The 21,561-nt window shown below is 34.5% G+C and overlaps 2 protein-coding genes across 2 annotated transcripts; one reads left to right on the forward strand and one right to left on the reverse strand.

Moving 5' to 3' along the window:
• The first annotated feature begins 477 nt into the window (after positions 1 to 477).
• Positions 478 to 10,518, forward strand: LOC138328375 (ganglioside GM2 activator-like). The gene is made up of 5 exons (XM_069275161.1): positions 478 to 768; positions 2,666 to 2,830; positions 4,613 to 4,786; positions 6,087 to 6,224; positions 7,530 to 10,518. Exons 1-5 carry the CDS (start codon positions 613 to 615, stop codon positions 7,536 to 7,538), a joined length of 642 nt encoding a protein of 213 aa, XP_069131262.1. The 5' UTR covers positions 478 to 612; the 3' UTR covers positions 7,539 to 10,518.
• Positions 10,519 to 12,401: 1,883 nt separating this feature from the next.
• LOC138328377 (aminoacyl tRNA synthase complex-interacting multifunctional protein 1-like) lies at positions 12,402 to 20,128 on the reverse strand. The gene is made up of 7 exons (XM_069275162.1): positions 19,986 to 20,128; positions 18,714 to 18,820; positions 17,624 to 17,737; positions 17,231 to 17,416; positions 16,316 to 16,527; positions 13,649 to 13,817; positions 12,402 to 12,627 (listed from the first exon to the last, which is right to left on the reverse strand). The coding sequence occupies exons 1-7, from the start codon at positions 20,006 to 20,008 to the stop codon at positions 12,461 to 12,463; spliced, it is 978 nt and encodes a 325-aa protein (XP_069131263.1). The 5' UTR covers positions 20,009 to 20,128; the 3' UTR covers positions 12,402 to 12,460.
• Positions 20,129 to 21,561: the final 1,433 nt, after the last annotated feature.

A 21,561-nucleotide genomic window follows, 5' to 3' on the forward strand; every position in this document is an offset into this window, starting at 1 on the left:
ATAGTGCAAGTTGATATTATATGGAATATCTAATATTCACAAACACTAAAAAAGTTTGAATAATTGTGTTTGTCAATGTATATGTTGCAATCAATATTGTAAAAGAGTAAATGATTAATTGCTTCTCCTATGAATCAATTTCTCTGATTTTTTTTTTATTAAAATCACTGGAATGATTAGTGTGTAATTATTGTCATAGATTTAAATGGTACATTCAAGGACGTATAAATCCTTGGTACAATGTACCAGAAACATATATGTTTCTGATAAATGTACTGCAAAAATATTTCTTCGTCGCTCATGTACCATATGGACTTGTGCAAGTCAAAGTGTTACACTAATTCAGGTTAATATAACCGATAAACAATTGTACAAACTAGCCAGTGCTATTTCCTGTCTTATCCTTTATTAGGTGGTTGCGATACATTATTCTGCGCTATCCCGGATACTCCGCGATACATGGTTAATACAGTTCCCACAATGGAAAAAGGCGGACAGTTTGTTTTGCTTTTACACCCGATAGGAAACTTCCGGAAACAACAAAAGCGCCACCTACCGCTGGTTTTGTCACATGACAACATTCATCGTTAGAGCTCTGCAGTTAACGAAAAGATGAAGGTGTTGTGTTGTTTTGTTATAAGTTGTGTGGTTTTGCCACTGATTGCAGCTGAAACTTTAAAGTTTCATCCCAAATCTCTTCGTAACAAAGGCAACTGGAAAATGACTGACGGAGAACTGGAAACGCTTGTGGAACAGTATCTTTTCAGCGTAAGTTTTTGTATTCTATCTTGGCCTATTCTAGTTACTGAAACAACGTAACACCACAGGCATCTGCATCAATCGGAAAACCACTCGGGCCTTTCCGTCATATTTCGGAAAAGTGGTTTTCCAATCTGCATCTGGTTTGAAAATGTCCTATTCCTACTATATGAACATATATAGTAGGATAGGTTATTATATTTTTATCAAACCAGAAGCAGACGCCTGTGGTAACCACAGGCGTCTGGTTCCGGTTTCATAAAAAATATATAATAACTTACCCCTACTATAGTAGGGATAGGACATTGTATTTTTCCAAAACCAGATGCAGACGCCTGTGGTGGTAACACACTCTCGATTCTCGCACAATTATATATATATATGGAAAAACATGGGATAATGAAAATAACGCATATTTACAAAACAATATGAATCACCTAACGTCACAAAGGAAAAAGGAATGTACGTATCGATATCGGGATTATATTGGACTAGATCAATCTTCGGTGTAGCACAAAAGGATGGACATTTTCAGCCAATTGGCTGATTTCAGGCTTTTTGACTTTCAGAAAATACAGTGTTTTTCCTGGGCATTTTGGGAAATTGCCACCTGGTGAAAATTGGGAAATTTTGTGCGATAAAAGTATGAAATGAAAAATTTTAACAGTTTTTATGGAAATTTTGGAAAAGGTAGATATAAACAATAATCCTTCTCTAAGAATCAAGTGTAAGAATGTATACTAAAATACAATGTTTAGACTTGGGATTTCCGAATTTTTTTTTGTTTCGTCACACAAAATAGGCGTCAACTCACTGATTTGGGAAATTTGGACATAGATTTGGGAAAAAATAACAAGAAATACAATTGGGAATGGGGCCTTATTTCGGCCCCAAATATATAGGCAGGAAAAACACTGAAATATGTCCCTGGTAAATCTAATTCCATTCAGAAGAAAGAGGCTACCTGTAAAAGATTATAATATCATAACTTTATATTGTCTATGAGATTAATTATAAAATATTTCTTTGACATGCACATACTATCGATAGAAAGAATTCAAAATAATCCAAATAGAATAGTTAAATATACTCCAATCTTGGTTTTTATTAGATGCAGAGAAAACTTGGCAACATGCCATGCTATCAAAAATTCATGCGAATCTGTGCTGTCATCTTTGGCGTCAGGTTTTGTGACGTCACTGCTGATGGTGTCGTGCGCTTGAGAACATACACAGTTTATATTTGACTAGTACATTTATTGCGTTGTTCTTGTACATGTGTAAATTAAAACTACTTACAGTAATTTTAAAACATATACTGATAACACATTTAGTCTAGTACAGAAATTTCAAATCTCGTCGTGCTGATAATGAGAATTAAAACATGGCTGCCTACATTGAGGGGCGAGACTTTTCCCGCGGGACACAAATTCAAAGTCCAAGGGGTACTGGAATGTATTGGAATCTATATGCTCACACACGTGTTATGGTTAGTAGATCGAGCTTCGCTCTACGCGGCCTTTGGGCGCGCAGAGAGCTGCACTCTTACTAGGCCGTTGATGACCTTATACAACATAATGAGGCAGTGTTCTCGTCGTCTCACTGCCAGTGGAGCGAGATGAAATTATGTAATTTCTCCATCATGGCAGTTACGCTTGATTTTCTGCTATAGTCGTTAAAGATGAATCGAGCTGCACGCAGGTTGACTGCTTCGATGTGAAAGTTTGAGTTGTGAAAGAAAAATGCTTAAAGATCCGAAAATTCAGTACCAAAATCGGTTAGAATGCAGGAAATAAATCTAGGAATTGAAAATAATTTATAGAACAAATATGAAGCACAAACCTGCACATATGTATGAATATTGATGGTAGATATTTGTTAAGTTTATAATGGATTGAATTTTTCAGGGCAAAAAGGCTACAAACCTGAAGAATTTTATTTTCAAGGACGGTTCCAATAACGACAACAGCAGTGTCAGTGTGAAGATCTCCCCAGATCCTATCTTCTTCCCTGGAAATATCAGCATTTGTGCAGATCTTGACATTAAACAGCCTATTTCAGACAGTGTGACGGTATGAAGCATTACTTGTTCTCCAAATTAAAGTAAATTTGTGGAGTTGAAAATAATCAGAAGCCTTGGCTAGCGAAGATGCCCTTTTGGTTGATACATATACCATATTTTCCCTATTAAGAGCGCCTCCTCTAATAAGGGCGCCCCCACGTTTTTTGCTGAAAAAAATCAGCTAATTTCATACAATTTTTGTGCCAGATTGTGACGATTTGTCTTTGCAGACGCTAATAAAACACTGTTTCACATCAATCTGATGCTTAACAGATATCCGATCAGCTATAAATGTATTGCACTGGGTAACTTAGGACATCTTTGCCAAGTGTTTACACATAGAAACAGCGAGAATTCCATGTTCAAAACAAAACGTGTCACTTGAATGCCCCACACACGTGTATGGATGAAGACTAACTGGCAACAACATTTTAGCGATGTCTATACAGGTTTTATGAATACTTACTGTATGTCTATGATAAAGGTTACTAAATAACAGGCATGTTATCATTTTTAAGCATTTAATTGTGTGCTCTTGTCGGTATTTCCCATCTGCCACAAAACGAAAGTAGCGATCGAAAGCACCGTCCGCCATTTTGTGTACGCATGGTAAACAAACAGGCTAGCATAAAATGCCAAAATTCCGTGAAACATACATATTTAACCAATGTTTAATACTTCTGGTGCAAACATTTCTTCATAATTATGTAATTTCAATACTTACTTGACTTCAAAACGTAATTTGGCTATAGTAAGTTTCAGAAAAATACGAAACTAAAAGCAAGATGACTATAGTCTGTTTCAGAAAAAAACATCTAAAAATGGTCTCAAATAACGGCGCCCCCCTAGGCCATTTACCCGCGCCCGGCGCCCTCATTAGGGAAAATACGGTATGTGTTTCAGGTACAATTTAGTATCATACCTGGTCTTACTTTGTCAGTTAATATAGATATATGAAATTTATTATACTACATCCATATATCGTTTCTAATTAATGTACCTGCATGGTGCTTGAATATCTGCTTTGTTTTTCACACAAAGAGTTGAAATAAGCTATATACTGGTTTATAGATTGTCATTTTGTAAATTACCAAATTACTGATTTATTTTATTTTATTTTGATGTACATAATTTCGATCAGTTGTTATTTTGATGTACGTGATTCAGATGAATCGATATTTTGATGTACGTACATGCATGAACTTTAACTACTTAATTCGAAATGTGTAAATTATAATTATAACTAGTTGCTTTCGAATGCAACCCGGTTATTACAAATTCCTGTGGAACCTTCAAATCCTTTCCTAAAATGTGAGTTTCATATATATTAAGTGGGTTAACCTTTGTACAACAAACACAGAAATGAAACAAAGTAAGGCTTTGGACAGGGATACTACATTTGTATATTGTTTTATTGAAAATTGTTCATCCCCTATGTGTGAAATATCTAAGTTTTAATACGCATTATTGAACATAGGTAAGTACATGTGTCGACACACGGCAGAATCAATTTATTTAGGTCATGATTCGCCAAATTCAGTTTTGGCACTTTGCATGATATAGGTTTGCAACAACAAAAAAGTACCCAAGGGACTCTGAAACCATTATGTTTTACCCGGGTTTTCGTATTAAACGATTTGTAATAAATGTGTAATAAATACAAGGATATTGAATGCAATTCCCATGGGATTTCAATTTCATTTGTGTAAAACAGATTTTTTGTACTACATAGTTTTGTACGAGTTTGTATTAAGTATGCTGGACTGTAGTCTTACATTTCTATTTAATATAGGTGGCTCTGAAAGTGAAGAAGAAGGTTGGAGCTGCCTGGATAGATCTACCGTGTACTGCTAACATTGGATCATGTACCTACACTAACTTGTGTAGTTCCTTGGCAACTGTTACATCACAGTGTCAACAAGAATTAAAAGCTGATCATGACCTTTGTCAGTGTCCAATCAAGGCTGTAAGTATTAATTTTGTCTATAGAAATCATCACCTCCTGTCCCATTATAATTAACGTTCCAATAATTGTTAAAGGCCCACTGCCAAACTTTCCGAAAAAAAAGAAAAAAAGATTCTTAAGAATAATAATATAAGCAAGTGTATATATGTATGACCTGAGATGAAGTAACAGTACTAAACAAATGCAAGATTTCTTGCGTAATCTATGCTAACAATGAAGATTAATTTTGCCATTTTGCTGTCTGAAGCAGTGATAGTCAACTAAGATGTTCACGCGGTAATTAGGACGATGGCGGGAAACGTAAAACACCCCGCGTTATGGAAATTGACATTTATTCTGATGTTCAAAAGGTAATGATGAGTGTAGTATTAACGGTAGGTTAATAACTTTTGCGACTCTACAAATTGTCAATCTCCTTCTACATACCCATTTAAAAGATTAAAAGCCATTTCGAAAAGGTAGTGGGCCTTTAATATAGAGGAAGGGACGCTGATGTATTAATGTCCTATAAAAGGTCTTCTATATCTTTCCCTGTTGGCTCCCAGCCAGCTTTTATTGTTAGTCTCCTAATCATTATCAATTTATTAGATATTTTGTGCGTCAACTTATGAGTTGAAATAAAAAACAATATTCTATTTGTTTTACTTTTTCCGTACTGTTGTCCTATACAGACGACAGAAAAACATGTCGTCTCATCCCTGTTGTCATATACAGACGACAGAAAAACATGACATCTCATCCTTGTTTTCATATACATGTACATGTACAGACGACAAGATAATTGGCATTACTGGATCTATGATTAGTTGTGTCATGTGACTCATATGTCCATCAGAAGACATCTGAGTTACATGATAAACTTTAATGCAGAAGCAATATCCAGGGTTTGATAGGAGAAAAGTATACATTTTCTGTTGTACGACCCAGATTGCTTGAATTTCCCGCGATGTGCTGGAATTGTCATTACCAATGTAAACAACATGGTGATAATCGCAATCATTCTACTGTCAGTAAAATACAAAACTTGAGGAAAAAAATATTTCTGTTTAATATAAAAAAAAATGTGATTGAACAATCATTTTGGTTTTCGTTGTTCTGCATAACTTCGGCATAATTCCACCCTCATCAGATCAAATGTCCGGGAGGTGGCGCCTTATAATGACGTACGGTTCTGAATTTATGGTACAGAAAGAATTAATTAATAGCAATTAGTTTATTAGTCTATACATATAAACTTTAATTATCAAAACACTGTGGCCCTATACCCTCAATTTTACATTTGAATATAATTTCCTTTTAGGAAACTTACAAGGGGTCTTGTGTGAATTTTGAAGTGGATGCCACATTCATTCCCACTGGAGACTACGACGTCCAGGCCCATGCGACATATGGAACTGACGGGAAATACTTTCATGACATCGAGGTTCAGTTCTCTGTGGTAAGCTTTTTGTCAAATCGTAATCTATACTCAATTTGACCCAATAAGTGACCCCTTTCTTATAAGCATCCCTCCATATTTTTTAGGCCCTTATTTGCACTAATCTCAAACGAAATGCAGACTGAAAATATGAACCCCAGTGATTTCATTAATTGATTTTTTTAGCAAATTGTTTTATGGCTTACTTTGTCCCATGATTGTATGTAAGGCTAATTAACATATTTGGTTCTATTAAGCGCCTCCTTATTTTTGCAATTTTTACGCGCCCTTGGGGCTCATTGGGTCTAATATGGTATACACTTTATTCAGTTGGCATTGATTTGTGTGAAAGGTTATGCAACTTCTACCACTTCTAAATCACTTTCGATGACCAGAAGAATACTCAGACATGGTCGTGAACTTCCACAAGGTGACCTCTGACCTTTTGTTGTCTGCAGGGAATCAAACCCTGAGGTGTGTTCAGGATTGCGAGCGCTCGCGCGACAAGAAATTAACTGAACGGCAGGGAGTGCTCGGGCGCGCACTCGATATGGTGGTCTCTCGTGCAGTTGTTTTGGCAATAATTATCAGAATAAATATGTATAAAAACCCCTTTAAAGGGCTACATTCATGTCCGTTCAAAAGCGAGCCCTCGCGAGCGCTCGCCATCCTGAACATGCCTCTGTCTAGATAGTTAGATGAATGTGTTAACCCTTATAAACCACTCAGCAAGTCTTTATTTACTAAACATGTACATAACCTGATATTAAAACAGTTTTAGTTAGGGCTGATAAATAGATCAATATACACAATTATTCAATAGACCAACATGAAGTTCACAAGTATTTGCTCGTCTCAGGGGGTCCATGGGTCCAAATGTTCTAGATAAATAGTCAGAGGTGAAGGTTTTTGTGTAAGTTGTGAATTACTGGTGTCTGTGAGTAGCTGGGAATGATTTCTGAATTATGTAATTATAATTATATGTATATATTTCTTGTATTTAGGATTTTAAGTGTTGTGTTGGGTATAGACAATTAATTTCATTTTAAAGGAGAAGATGTGTTGAATGACCCATGTACATTTTACGAAAACTATATAAATATATGACAAGGTCTTTAAGTTTTCCAGTTATATTTCTTAAATAAAAGTACATGAATTCTGGTGATGTTGTTCAGTACAAACATGTCTTGAAATACTGTAAAAAAATGGCTATGTGCAGTACAAATTGTTTTACACTTTACAAATTACATGTATACATATCACCAGGTTCTAATGCAAATCTTTCAATGATTTCATCAGTTTCAATTTCTGCTTTATTTTTTTCAGAGCTCTTAACTATACAAGTATAGCCAGCCAGATGCAAAAGAACACAAGGAAACACCAAGGGCTCCACTGTTCTAATCTAAATATTCAAATTTGGGATCAATTAGCTCTTTTCATAAATTAAAGTGGAGTAATTATATCGGTAATGTTTATATCCTGTGTGCAGAATACTTACAGGGCACATAGTAGAGGATTTAGTTTTGGGATTAGATTTAATATTAAATATTACTGCTACATGTATGTAATTTATATATAATTTGATATACTAGGAAATTAAACAGAAAATTGAAATACTTTAGATAATAGATTATATTGATTCACACGCAGCATAGTAGAACCACAGTATATAACACTTCTTGGTTAAACAAATGGACATAGATACATTTATTTCCACGTTTTCCAAGATAAAGATATTTCCATTTCTCTGTCATTCCTGATGACAAAGTCCAGCTTGCAGGCGTTTCATTATCTTTCTGTTTGTTATCTGATGTTATTTAGCCCAAATCAGGTGGTGCCACAACCAGGTTTAACCAGGTACGGCCCAATATTGAAACCCCTGAGCTTGATTAAAAAGCTGTATTGTGTGATGTAGAGTTTAGAAGAATTAATCATAGCCATGCATAGGATACAGGATTTGCATGAAGAAAGTGTCGAGATATTTTACAAATCATTATTTGGGTACAAAATACATATTGTATATTCATATATATGTATATCATATATATACAGCTAGATCTGAATATATATATTTTGCATATTTTCTAACATGTTTTGTGCTGTAAATAACAACAGAGTTTTAATGGAATAATGTATATAATACAAACTTAATTGTGAAATATGTTTGATTTTATTCTGACAGGGAATGTGTCAACCTTCTATTTTTATGCAGATTTTTAAAATCATATAAAATGATGTGAATGCATGCTATTATTCTTTTTAAATATATATGCAATGTAGAAGAATCAACACAATTTCCAAATCATGCACCATTCTCATTGTGATTGTTAAATTATTTTACCAACCAGGAAGCATTGCTATGTAGTAATTATTGTATTTTATCATGAAACTATCATCTTATAATTAATATTAAAGTGAAAAGCCGAGCAAAGGAAGGCTAAAGTCGGTAAACTGGTGTGAATATATCCAGTATAATTACTTATGTAATAGAAAAATAAATTCTCCAGGACAAATCACTCTGCATGCCAAGAAATTAATTTACATTATATGATTATAAGAATCCTAAAACGTCCTCCCGACTGGCTTTGTCATGCAGTGGTTACATTTCCACGCAGCCTCGCTTTCAAAGACTTAGGCGAATTTATATCAATCAGAACTATGCTAAATTTACACAGGGCTTTTCCATTATTTCAATACTCAAAACTGGACAATTTTAGCAGAACTTGCCTGTCGTTTTGATATGTAAGGACTTTTGGAAGGCCAATGAACGCAATTAGACTGGTTTTCTTTGCCCGACTATTCATTTTAAATAATTGTTTTTATTATTTAAGGTTTTTAAGCCCATTATTAAACCTCAAGTTAAATGTTACTTTACAATTGTAACAGTAGTTCCATGAAAAATTGAAACAAAGTTTTATGATAATTTAAAATTTTATTTTACCATGATCTTGTTCCATTTCTATATAAACTACAGTACATAAGTACACAATGTTAACAAGACATTGTATAATTTGCATATACATTCCAGTTATATTTTGCCCCATATTTTCCCATTGATCTGATATAATTTTGGTTTAAATTTCTTCAGCTGGAGTCATATTTATATATATATAATTATTATATAAATGTGTCATTATTTTTAATACTTATTAAAATAAGTCATCTGACTTTATTAGATTTAGAGGTCATTAATCTCTTCGACCGCATGGACTTTCAGCACCCCTCTTGAGTTACTTTCGAAAGTGAAGGTTTCTGTAATTATTTCCTCAATGGTAGTCACATTTACCACTTCAATCATTTAACCTTCGATCTTGTAAATCCGGAAGTGGAAGCTCAGAGTACACAACTGTCTATGCTTGTACAATGTACATCCACTTCTTATATATACATACCATTGTTTGTTCATGGATTAATCACTCTCGTATGTTTACATTTTGTCTTTTCAACCTTTCACTGTTACATCAAATATTACACTCAGCATTTTTGACTTCCAAGGTATAACTTAAGATTTACATGTAGTCTGGCATTTTCAGAAAATGTGGTATATTTCTACTGATTAAGAGAAAAAATTTATATGACAGCTAAGTTGATCATTTAAGTCATTGTTATAAAATATACATACTGTTCTGGATCATGGCGGGTATAGATAAATAGAAATTAAAAATTTTGTTCAGATCCAGTTAATTTTTACTTGTAGTCTAATCAGTTAAAAGTTAAAAGTTCAAAAGTAAAATGTCATTATGGATAATTTCCATTAAACTGTGATGTTAATATGAAAAATTATTGACCAAAAATACCACTTGACCTCACACTTAATTGGGTCCATGAACATAACCATACTCAAGAGTGACTTTTCAAAACATGCTTTAACCACATCTGTAATTTGACAATTTGTCAGTCATGTATATTGTACAGTATTTCTTTACTATGTGTGTCAATATAGAATTATTTTTTGTACTGATTGAAATTAGTGGAGTTTATTATTTTGATTCAAGTTGATTATGTAGTTTTCAGTTACTTCAGTACTGCATGAAATCTTTTGGAAATTTTTAATATCTGGCAAGGCATTTGTACAGACTAATGCTGTAAATATTTGTTTTACAAGTTTTACTCCAAACCACTAGATCGGAATGAAATTTATAGAAAAAGAATCTTAAAATGAAAATTTTGGTTAATTATTTGATATTACATGGTTTGTGTAATAAATGCATATTGCAATACGGTACTTTATTTTATTTCTTTCTTATACCACATAATTGTGCCTTTTATCACTTTGAATAAAAATGAGATTTGATAAAGTTTTGATTATTTATCACACTGCATGTTTGAGCTGGTTTTTCGACTTATTACCAGTCAGGGTCATGCATTTCCAGATGTGTCAGATTGTAGTTAGAAGATGGAGGATATAGCTGTTAGAATCATGAGAAAATCAAAGCGCTTATATATATGTATACGTATGGTAAGTATATATACCTGTACATTGTACCTGGCAATGGGAAACGATTTGAATCATAAATTTAGATCTAGAGGTAAAGGGCTATATATTTGAATATTCCTTTGTAGAGGTCCATATTATGCTATACTGTCCTGGTAGAATAATGACCGAGGTCATTACTTTAGCGACCAGCTGCAGACTGGTACATGAATAACACCATATAGACAGAATCATTTGCATATTAATTAATAGAATGATGGCCATACACCGGCACCCTGAAGAACTCCACGTTTGGACAATAAGTTCACAAGTGCATTAAAACTCTGCGATGACCACAGGGAACTGGCACAAATTACTAACCAACAGTATATATATACTGTGGTTTAAAAATTGTGCCAGGTCTCTGTGTTGGTGATGTGTCAGAAGGAATGTTCTTGTTTCTAAAAATGGAAACAGAGTCAATATGCTATATCGAACCCCAGGTGATCCTGTACATGTATTAACCAATGACAAAAGTGTAAAATCAGAGCATATTTAATATATATTGTATATAATTTAGTGGTAATTAATACGTGTGATTAATATAACCACTCGAGTCCCTGCATTCCCCTTTTAAGATATCCATGCCAAGCTAAGGTTATTTAAGAAATTACCAATTTAAGGAGGTGTGCTGGAGGAAAGTCGGAGTACCTGGAGAAAACCATCAACCTATATATGCTTAGTACTTAGCTAGCTGCCCCACATCAGGATTTCTGACTTGCAGTATCACTGTAAACATACATATTTTAGTGCTTTTTTATACGTCCAAATATCTGCACTAAAACATATATGCGGAAATTTATTTTCTATCTATTGTTTATAAATTTAACCATTATAATGTTGTTTGTGTGGTTTCATTTTCCAGGATAAGTTGCACTAAAATTGGATTATGCAAAAATTACAGTATATCTTAACAATTTGACTCCTGGACCAATTTCAGTAAAACAATTATATATATACCTTGGTACATCCCAGGCCTCAAGTTTTCTTTAACTTTCATACAAAGATTATTTAACCTAACCAAGGACTATAGTTTTAAGACAAGCATGAATCTGCATACAATGAAGGGACACCAACAAAGGATAGGATGACTTATTAGTAATTATCTTTGAATCCTGTGGTAAGGATTTCAGATAAACGTTTTCAATGAATGACCCTTAAGAACTACGATAAACAAACAAATTTTCACCTATATTGGGCATTTTAAAGACTTGTTACCGTCAATGAGTGTAATATTGGTTATTAAATATTTGTAGGTTCAGCACGTATAATCAAAGGGGTTTGGCTCAATAGATATTTTTCTCTATTTGCTTTCCTAAACCAGATTTCCTATGGTCCTACCACCTAACAACTGTGGTCCAACAGTTCCTCCCCATATTAGCAAAACCAGTCCTGTATACTGTAAATCAACTTTCTTTTCACATCTAATTTATTTCTGCAAGTTTCGCGATCAATGTAAATTAACCAAAGTTTATCTCCGCGAATTGATACCTTCCATAATTTTTGCACAATTAAATTCAATGATAGTTCCATTCAATTCTAAATCTGTAAAAATTAATATCCGTGAAAATGCTTTGAAACGGAAATCATGAAATTTAAAAGCCGCGAAGGAAATATTTGGATTTACAGTATATATCTGATAATAAAAAGCAGCTGGCTTACGGCTTGTGTGTCCAAAAAGAAATACGAAATAACTCAGTTGACATCATAACAAGAACATCATATTTGATAATTGAATTGTCTTTATTACTTTAATTAAATAATCAGTTGTACATTACATGTTCTACTGGATCTGTACATCACACAAGGACGGAGCCACAACTTGACCCTTCCCTTCCACTTTGAGTGGCGCTCCTTTCCATGTAGCCACTCCTTCTTTATTGGTCCTTAGGTCGGGCTTCAACGTCTCCCATACTTTCTTCTTAGGGTTCAGCATGGCATCAGGTTCACCTAAACATATATAAATAGGATTTAACATCCAGCCAGTAAACTCCAGATAAAGCTGGTATTTTTCAGTATTATCTAGAGCTGGGCCGATTAGATTATTGAATATAATCAATATTCAGTTGATGTGTCCTTTCCAATTTGGACTATCGATTATGAAAATCCATAAATCGAAAATCGCTAATCAAATTGGTAAAATATATGTTGTAGATTTATTTTTGACGTATAGTTTAACAGATATCTTATTAATCGGTTGCTGTCAAATGTATACTCTCTATCCACAACAGAAAATGATCATATATGAGTGTCTTGATTAATTGAATCTTTTGTGTCAATCTTCCATACCTGAAGAAAATAACACTGAAAAGTAAAACAACAGCAAATTCTAATTTCCCAAATATTATTACAAGAAACAGATTATTTAATCAATTATTGATCAGTTTACGACTTCTTATTACAAACCGATAATTGGTTATGATTTCAAAGCGATTGCCCATCATTAAAGAAACCTAAGGTTATTGAAGGAAGACATTCTGTCTAGTTTTGTAACCCGCTTGATTTGGTCTATCATTTAGTAACAAATTTGTTCTTACTTATGCATCAGTTGGTATAATGGGAAAGGGGAGGTAACTTCACCTTTCCTAGTTCGCCAAAGTCACAACTCCCAACTATATATACAAGTATGTTAGAAAAAAGATGAAATAACCTTGTTTATCTTGACAGACCTTTGTTGAAATTCTGTCCTCAACTTATGACTGTATGTTATAATAAGTATTGGAGATAACTTTGGCAAAATTTTGATTCAGAGATGCATGTATGGAATCTGGGTAATCTCAGCCACAACCTTGTCTTCAGTTTTAAAACATTTTGGTGCATAAGGAAGGGGAGATAACTTATCCTACCTTAATAACCTTCCGTCACCACTTGTCCCTTTTTCCGAGCCCCTTTTGGTACATTAAGGAATGGAGTTAAGGTCCCCTATCTGGCCCCTTTTTGTACATAATGAAGGGGAGATAACTTTGCCTACCTGGATAACCCTCAGTCACAACCTTGTCTCCTATCTGGGCTCCTTTTGGTACATTGAGGATCTCCACTTTCTCCGGAGTACTAGCACACATGATCATGGCCTGAGACAATACTCCTCTCATTTTGGCAGGTTTCAGATTCAACATAAACACAGCTACCTTCTCCTGCATCTGTTAAAACAAATCAGATTATCTTAACATGCTACATAAAAATGTAGGATCTAAGTAAGCATTCACTGCAAGATTTTATGGAACAAGTCTTATTAAGTTTTTAGGTCATCTGACCGAAGGTCAGGATGACCTATTGTCATCGTGTTTCGTCCGTCGTCGTGCGCCGTCCGCCGTGCGTCGTGCGTAAGACTATTTATACAAAAGCCTACTCCTCCTTAACCCTTGAGCAGATTACATCCATATTTGGTGTGAAACATCATTGGGGAAGGACAATCATATTTTATATAAATGAGCCTGGTCCGACCCCTTGGGGCTGAGGGGTGGGGCCCCAAAAGGGCAAATTTTCTTAATTTTAGCTTTAAAATCCTACTCCTCCTTCATCCTTGGATGGATTTCATCCATATTTGGTGTGAAACATCATTGGGGATGGACAATCATATTTTATATAAATGAGCCTTGTCCGACCCCTAGGGGCTGAGGGGTGGGGCCCCAAAAGGGCAAATTTTCTTAATTTAAGCTTTAAAATCCTACTCCTCTTTCATCCTTGGATGGATTTCATCCATATTTGGTGTGAAACATCATTGGGGAAGGACATTCATATTTTATATAAATGAGCCTGGTCCGACCCCTAGGGGCTGAGGGATGGGGCCCAAAAAAGGGCAAATTTTCTTAATTTTAGCTTTAAAATCCTACTCCTCCTTCATCCTTGAATGGATTTCATCTATATTTGGTGTAAAACATCGTTGGGGAAGGACAATCATATTTTATATAAATGAGCCTGGTCCGACCCCTAGGGGCAGAGGGGCGGGGCTCCAAAAGAGGAAATTTTCTTTATTTAAGCTTTAAAATCCTACTCCTCCTTCATCCTTGAATGGATTTCATCCATATTTGGTGTGAAACATCATTGGGGATGGACAATCATATTTTATGTAAATGAGCCTGGTCCGACCCCTTGGGGCTGAGGGGTGGGGCCCCGAAAGGGCAAATTTTCTTAATTTAAGCTTTAAAATCCTACTCCTCCTTCATCCTTGAATGGATTTCATCCATATTTGGTGTGAAACATCATTGGGGAAGGACAATCATATTTTATATAAATGAAATAGATCCGACCACTATGGGCAGAGGGGCTGGGCTCCAAATGGTCAATTTTTTTAATTTAAGCTAGATCCTACTCCTCCTTCATCCTTGGATGGATTTCATCCATATTTGGTGTGAAACATCAGTGGGGAAGGACAATCATATTTTATATAAATGAGCCGGGTCCGACCCCTAGGGGCAGAGGGACGGGGCTTAAAAAGGGCAAATTTTCTTAATTTAAGCTTTAAAATCCTACTAGTCCTTCATCCTTGGATGGATTTCATCCATATTTGGTGTGAAACATCATTGGGGAAGGACAATCGTATTTTATATATATGAGTCTGGTCTGACCCCTAGGGGCTGAGGTGTGGGGCCCCAAAAGGGCAAATTTTCTTAATGTTAGCTGGCCCACTTCCTGTTTTCAGATTTCGGTCTCCAATCTCAATGAAAATTGGTCTATAGGGGTTTAAATTAATGCCGAACAACATGCAAACATTTTCATTAAGACTTTGGTTTTCCAAGATGGCCGCTGGCCCACTTCCTGTTTTCAGGTTTCAGTCTCCGATCTCAAGGAAAATTGGTCTAAAGGGGTTTTAATTGATTCTGAAGGGGAATTTTAGGTGAGGACAATCATATTTTATAAAGGACCGAGCTAAGGCCCATGGGGATAGTATGGCGGATGTCCAAAATGGAAGCTTTGCTGAAATTTGGCTTTAAAATCCGTAAATGGGTTACAACCATATATGGATGAAGGGCTACCAAGTTTGTTCAACGAATGACATTTACCTATTTCAGAAACTTACATATTTAACTAAGGAGTTCCTTGTATTGTTTATATTAATCGTTAACCAATACTTTATACTGTGACTTTGTTGTTTTGTGCAATGAGTCAGATGACCGTTAAGGCCCATGGGCCTCTTGTTAAATTTGCGATAATTGGTAAGCAGAAATCAAAACTTTGAGATGAAAAGATGAAAGAGGAAGATATTCTGTAAATCTAAATCAAATCTTTTAAACAGAAGTCACAAGTGGTCTTATTGAGAAGGAAAATCAAAAAGTCGAAAGAAAACAGAATTCCCACTTCAATGACAAGTGTGTAACAAAATTTAATTAAAAATAAAAAAAAAATTATGAAAGGACAATTATAAATAGATGACTCTTCTGCTTTTGAAATTCATATATTCTATATCAAATACAAAACAAGTTATATGTGTATATCTTATACAAATCACTTTCGATGGTGTGGATGTAAGTGTTTAAGGAGCCTAAAAGCTGAAGACATATGTGGAGCTACTGGAAACACACCCACAAGATTGAGTGTGGCTGGTGGCCCTGAACTTTACACCAGTGTCGGAAATGGAATTAAGGCAAACTAAGGTGAAAGGTAAATGGCTAAACCACTACACTCCTATATCACTTACCTGCTCTATAGGAACAAACTTGACCAGTCCTGATACCACCGTTCTCGGTTGGTCTTCTCCAACATCCACTTTTTCAATGTAGAGCGAGTCAGCATCTGGGTGCTTTTCTACCTCGACAATTTTTCCGACTCTGAGATCCAGTCGAGAAATATCCATCTTTTCTGGTTCTGTGGGGCCTTGAGCTGCCTTACCTTTCTTAGGCTTGGCTTCACCTAGAAATCGATAATAAGTTATTTCTGATGTATTCTGGTTCTTCTGATAGGAATTCACCCTTTCTTATTAATTTTCCATTTCTCATCACATTAGCTGGCCCTTTCAGAATTCAACAATGTCATTTAGCTTTGTCTAATTATATATGACACATGTGAAGATACACTATTGCGACTTCAATGTGAGCTACTGAATGTCTTGGACGGTAGACAAAAATATTGTAGGAGCTAGTTTTCACCTGTATTATTGATCATAGTGAAATTGAAACTTTTAATCCAATAGGTTTCCATTAATTAATTCAAGTTAGGTGATAAACAGAATCGTATCCTTGAGGCTGTGTAAAACATAGAATTTAACAAAATCTCTAAAGAACTTTTATTGAACTCTTAATACTGTAAAGGAGATTATTATTTCAGAGATGATATTTTTGCGATTTCATGGGTCATCACCTTGGTTGCCAAATTTTTATTTGCGAAATATTAAGATTTGGTTGCATTATATATACACTTCAAGCCAGATATTGCGAAATTTTGATTAAGAAAAATTTAATTTTCTTAATTAAGGTCTAAATTAAGATATTTTGGAGTGCGAAAACAAGCGGCTATATTCAGTTATTTTGGTGCAAATATATAACCTATAGTTACTCATGTAAATTGTACATGCAAGATCCTCTATATGGATCTATAAATCTATCTTAACCCTTACCAGCTTGTTTCGGAGCCTGATCCTTGCCCTTTTTATTGGCTTTAGGTTGATCTTTAACAGTTTCAGTTTTCTCTACGACAACTTCTGCTTTCTTTTCGGCTGCAGGAGCGGAGGAGGTGATGTTAGCTCTGGCCTTGTCTACACACTGGGTCACCATTGTCTGGGATGGTAGGGGCACCTGTTTTACTGAGGAAAAGAAAGATAAACAAAATATTTCAAATAATCCTGGGAACAAAAAAAGATCAATGGTTAACAGATTACTTAGGTATTAAAGATTTGAATCACTTTACAGATCAGTGATAAGTCTTGGATCACGTTTCAATAGTCTTTTTTCTTGTACATGTCAAAAGCCAGTAAGACCAAGCAGAAATTTAACACACATCTGTTACTAACCTCCATTTCTAATTTCCGTGAGAACAAGCTGGGTCTTCAACACATCTATTTCTGTTCTCAATCTGGCATTTTCTTTTTGCAGTCTTTCTTCCTCAGGTTTACTTTCAACAACAGCTACAAATTAGAATATTGTAAGCTAAAAATTACAATTATAATAGTAATCTAAAAATTAATTGAAAAATAATGTTATTGAAGGAATTCTGAACACTTTATTGTAAGTATATACAGCTTCCTTTCTACTAGAACAAATATACATACCCAACCTACCATACCTTTTGGCCAGGTACGAAATTGTCCCTATAAATATGTCTCAGTGGAGCACTGCCTCAGAAAATCACCTGGACAATCTTTTCTATACTCTTTTGCAGGTTTCCAATTATTGTATGTATATGTATACATGCATTTATATGATTTTTTGTTTGTCAAAAACAAACATAACGACCATTCTAAATATCTACTGTACCACACACAGAATGTCAAGTTCACAATTTGGACTTGTCATTTATTTTTCCTTCGAAAAGGTTTCCATTGCTATATATGGAAAATCAATGTCTTGCTGCAAATTTGATATTTTATATGGTTTAGTTTTATTGCGTAGTAGGTAAGCAAAATAAAACAAGTATGATAAAATAAATACAGCATTTTTGATAATGGTTTGTAATACTTTGTATAATCATTATGTTGCTCCATTAGCAGTAGTAGGCACCAAATGTAGCTCTAAAGACGACACCATTATCTGACAAAAGTCTTTTGAGCTACAATGTTGCAGCTACCTTTAAGCTTTCTATGAGTTACTTGTGTCAGTAAGACTTTAGACTCTGTAATAACATCTTTGAACTAATTAACACATAAATGATTGCTTTTGGTTTTATTAGTCCTTTTTAACAGCCAGGGCCATGTAATGACATGTCAAGTTTAATTTCTTAGTGGAGGAAAGCTGAACAACTGCCCAACATCGATTCATTAGCTCAAGATCCTTTGCCCTGACACAAGACGTAGTCATAGACAGTATGACAGATACATGTAGATGTCTGGTGTCAGGGCCACTGACCAGAGTATCTCTGGCTAGAGATTCAGGTGAAATACATACCAGCTTTATCCTTCAGAAGTTCTATGGTTGCTTTCAGTTCTGTTATAATCCTTTCAGCTTCATCAGCTCGTTGTGTTAATCTTCTAAGTACTGAAGCAGATGCCATCCTAACAAGAAACAAATACAAGAAATTGGTACATGTATATATAATTATGATCACAATGCATATTGGAAACAGTAGGTGGTAATTAAATATGATACATTGATTGTGTATAATGGTTGATAAAATAAACTAATCATGATATGGAAAATGACAATGACGATAAAATGACCATGTGATCACATATTAATGTAGCTACCATCACTACCCAATGGAATAGTATACATAGAAATCTGCAAGCTTACGATTACGTTTATGGTTGCGATTTTCACATATATATATGATCTTGAATCCTGGTTCCGACCACAGGGAACGAGACCAGTGTTCCGACCTTACAATAGCTACCCATATACCTTTAGGCCAACTTAATTCGGACGCTTATATAGTGTACACTGAACTCACACTGATCTAAAATCAAGTAGTGCGGTGTAGCTACACCCAATGTACACGGCCTACACTTCCAACATGGCGGCATGAATGATAGAATGCAGGTGAGTGATGAAATATATTTTCACGCTACACTAATATGTCAACCCTTGTATAGGACCGATGACCTTCAATAGTCACGCAAAATAAAATGGAAAATTGTATTTACTGTTTTGTTATTATGTGATACCAAAATATCTACTTAAATGTACGCTTTAATGCTATATATACATAAAGTGAAAGTACAGAACCGAGAATTTACTTATACAACAAACTGTTCATGAAAATCATCTGACAAGCATGTGGGCGTCTAACTAGCTCATCGGCGGCAAGTATAACATGAAATGTGTGAGGAACAAACTACAGGAGAGCGATACCAATCAATCGTCAGAATCGTTTTTACACCATAGGACTTGAAGTTAATTCGGAGGCTATATTGTGATGGCCAGGTGGTGCAAAAGTGTGAAAGGTGTATCCATAGGTATTTAGCACGCTGGCGGCTGCAGGTAAGTCAAAGACCCACTATAGACTAATAGTGGGTCTTTGACTTACCAGCGTGCTAATACTACCTATGGTGTACTGTATCCCAATCAAGTCGGTCCATTATATAATTATTTTGGAAGCGTTCGAGAACCTTAAACAACTGTCTATCAAGTCAAAATTATTTACAATCAATGAATTCACATATTTTTTTAGGCGATGATTTTTAAATAAATTGAATAATACACAAGTGCCTTTAGATTTACCTCGCAACACTGATGAAACTCATGCGGTACTGTCCACGTTGTTGTGAAAGGAAATGTTGAGTTCACACTAGTTTTTGGTTAATCTGGGCAAATTATCCGGAATATTACGTGTTTAATGCCAGACATTTCGCCCCAATGTCGGGTTCGCCCCGAAACGTACAATAAAATAAATTTTAAAGATAAAAAAAAATAAAAAACGACGTATGAATTTGATAAAATGCATAATCATTTGAAAATCATTGTTGGGTAAACATTTAGGTAATTTATCATATGTACATGAACAATATATATATATGTAAATTAGTCCGCTAGTAATTGAACCTGCCTGTATTTTAGTTGTTGTTTTTTAGCCTAATATACTGGCAAAAAATAAATAGAAATAACAAAGGCTTATGATATAGGCAGGTGTAGCGGACTATATACAATATGAAAAGTATAAATAATGTTACGAAATGTAGATATGGGTTAATTTCTGTCGCGGTATACGTAGTCAACAATGCAATTCATGCTATACACGTACATTCAATTAATATGTTATCAACAGTGCTAAGTTGTTTTATCCTGGACAAATAAAGTTCAATTATGTATTTACATATGTTTAAAAGACCTCACCTGACAAAAATTGTCAAGTAGTTATGTGTATCTATATCTCGATCTGTCTCCATGCCTGGAATTATACAATAAAATCCACACAAGAAAACGTTTTGGTGATATTACTGGGTAAAAACAGAATTATATATTTATGTTTATAAATGTGTGTGTTTCTGATAAGAATAAAGAATTACATGTGTTACAGATTGGAACTGCTAAACCTGCCTATTAATTGTGCCTATATTATCATAGACTTGTGTTTTGCCTTTACCTGTCTATATCATTAGTCTTTATGTGTTTTTTTTAAAAATGTTTTTTACCTGTCTATATTTTGTTTGTTTGTTTTTCAAACACCGTACGTAGCATAGGCAGGTATAGCGGACTAACAAGAACAGTGAACATCCAAAATGGGAAATGCTGAAAATGTTATTGTACTAGCAATGCATCGTAAATTGTATTTACTTCATAGAATTCACAATTAAACATGTTTCCCTCAATTTTATCTTCGACACATCTGTAGTACAGTATATATATAATGCCATACTAAATTATAAATCCGCTTTAATCTTCAAAATAGGAATGCAAAACGAAATTGATAATCCGTACAGTCGCAAAAGTTTTTAGCTTGTTATTTTCATTTACCACGAGCTTCTGAAGAATTTAATAAAAGATGATGCTCCATCGCTGACGAATTATATTTTTTCTCTATCAACAACAGACAACAACCGCAGACGAAAAGCATTTTTCTTCAGTTAAAAAAGTTACTTACTTTACATTATTACCATTGTTGAGAAGTTGGAGCTTCTTATTTTACTCCAAGATGAAAATATTAGAGATAATTAATTTAATTCATAACGGAAAAGAACCACGAGAACTCCATAACACTATGTTAAATTAATTCTTTATAGAATGAAGTACTGATTGCACATGTACCAAAAGCAAAATAAATTATCTTATATTATTTTTATGTGTGTTAATTAGACAT

Source organism: Argopecten irradians, chromosome 7 (genome assembly GCF_041381155.1).
Source record: "Argopecten irradians isolate NY chromosome 7, Ai_NY, whole genome shotgun sequence".
In the NCBI taxonomy this organism is placed as follows: Eukaryota; Metazoa; Mollusca; class Bivalvia; order Pectinida; family Pectinidae; genus Argopecten; species Argopecten irradians.

Coding starts and splice junctions, on each gene's coding strand:
- LOC138328375 (XM_069275161.1), top strand. CDS start 613: ATGAAGGTGTTGTGTTGTTTTGTTATAAGTTGTGTGGTTTTGCCACTG. Junction 769..2,665: donor TGGAACAGTATCTTTTCAGC/GTAAGTTTTTGT, acceptor TGAATTTTTCAG/GGCAAAAAGGCTACAAACCT. Junction 2,831..4,612: donor CTATTTCAGACAGTGTGACG/GTATGAAGCATT, acceptor TATTTAATATAG/GTGGCTCTGAAAGTGAAGAA.
- LOC138328377 (XM_069275162.1), bottom strand. CDS start 20,008: ATGAGTTTCATCAGTGTTGCGAG. Junction 13,818..16,315: donor AGTTTGTTCCTATAGAGCAG/GTAAGTGATATA, acceptor TTGTTTTAACAG/ATGCAGGAGAAGGTAGCTGT. Junction 12,628..13,648: donor TGTGACTGAGGGTTATCCAG/GTAGGCAAAGTT, acceptor ATATATGTTTAG/GTGAACCTGATGCCATGCTG.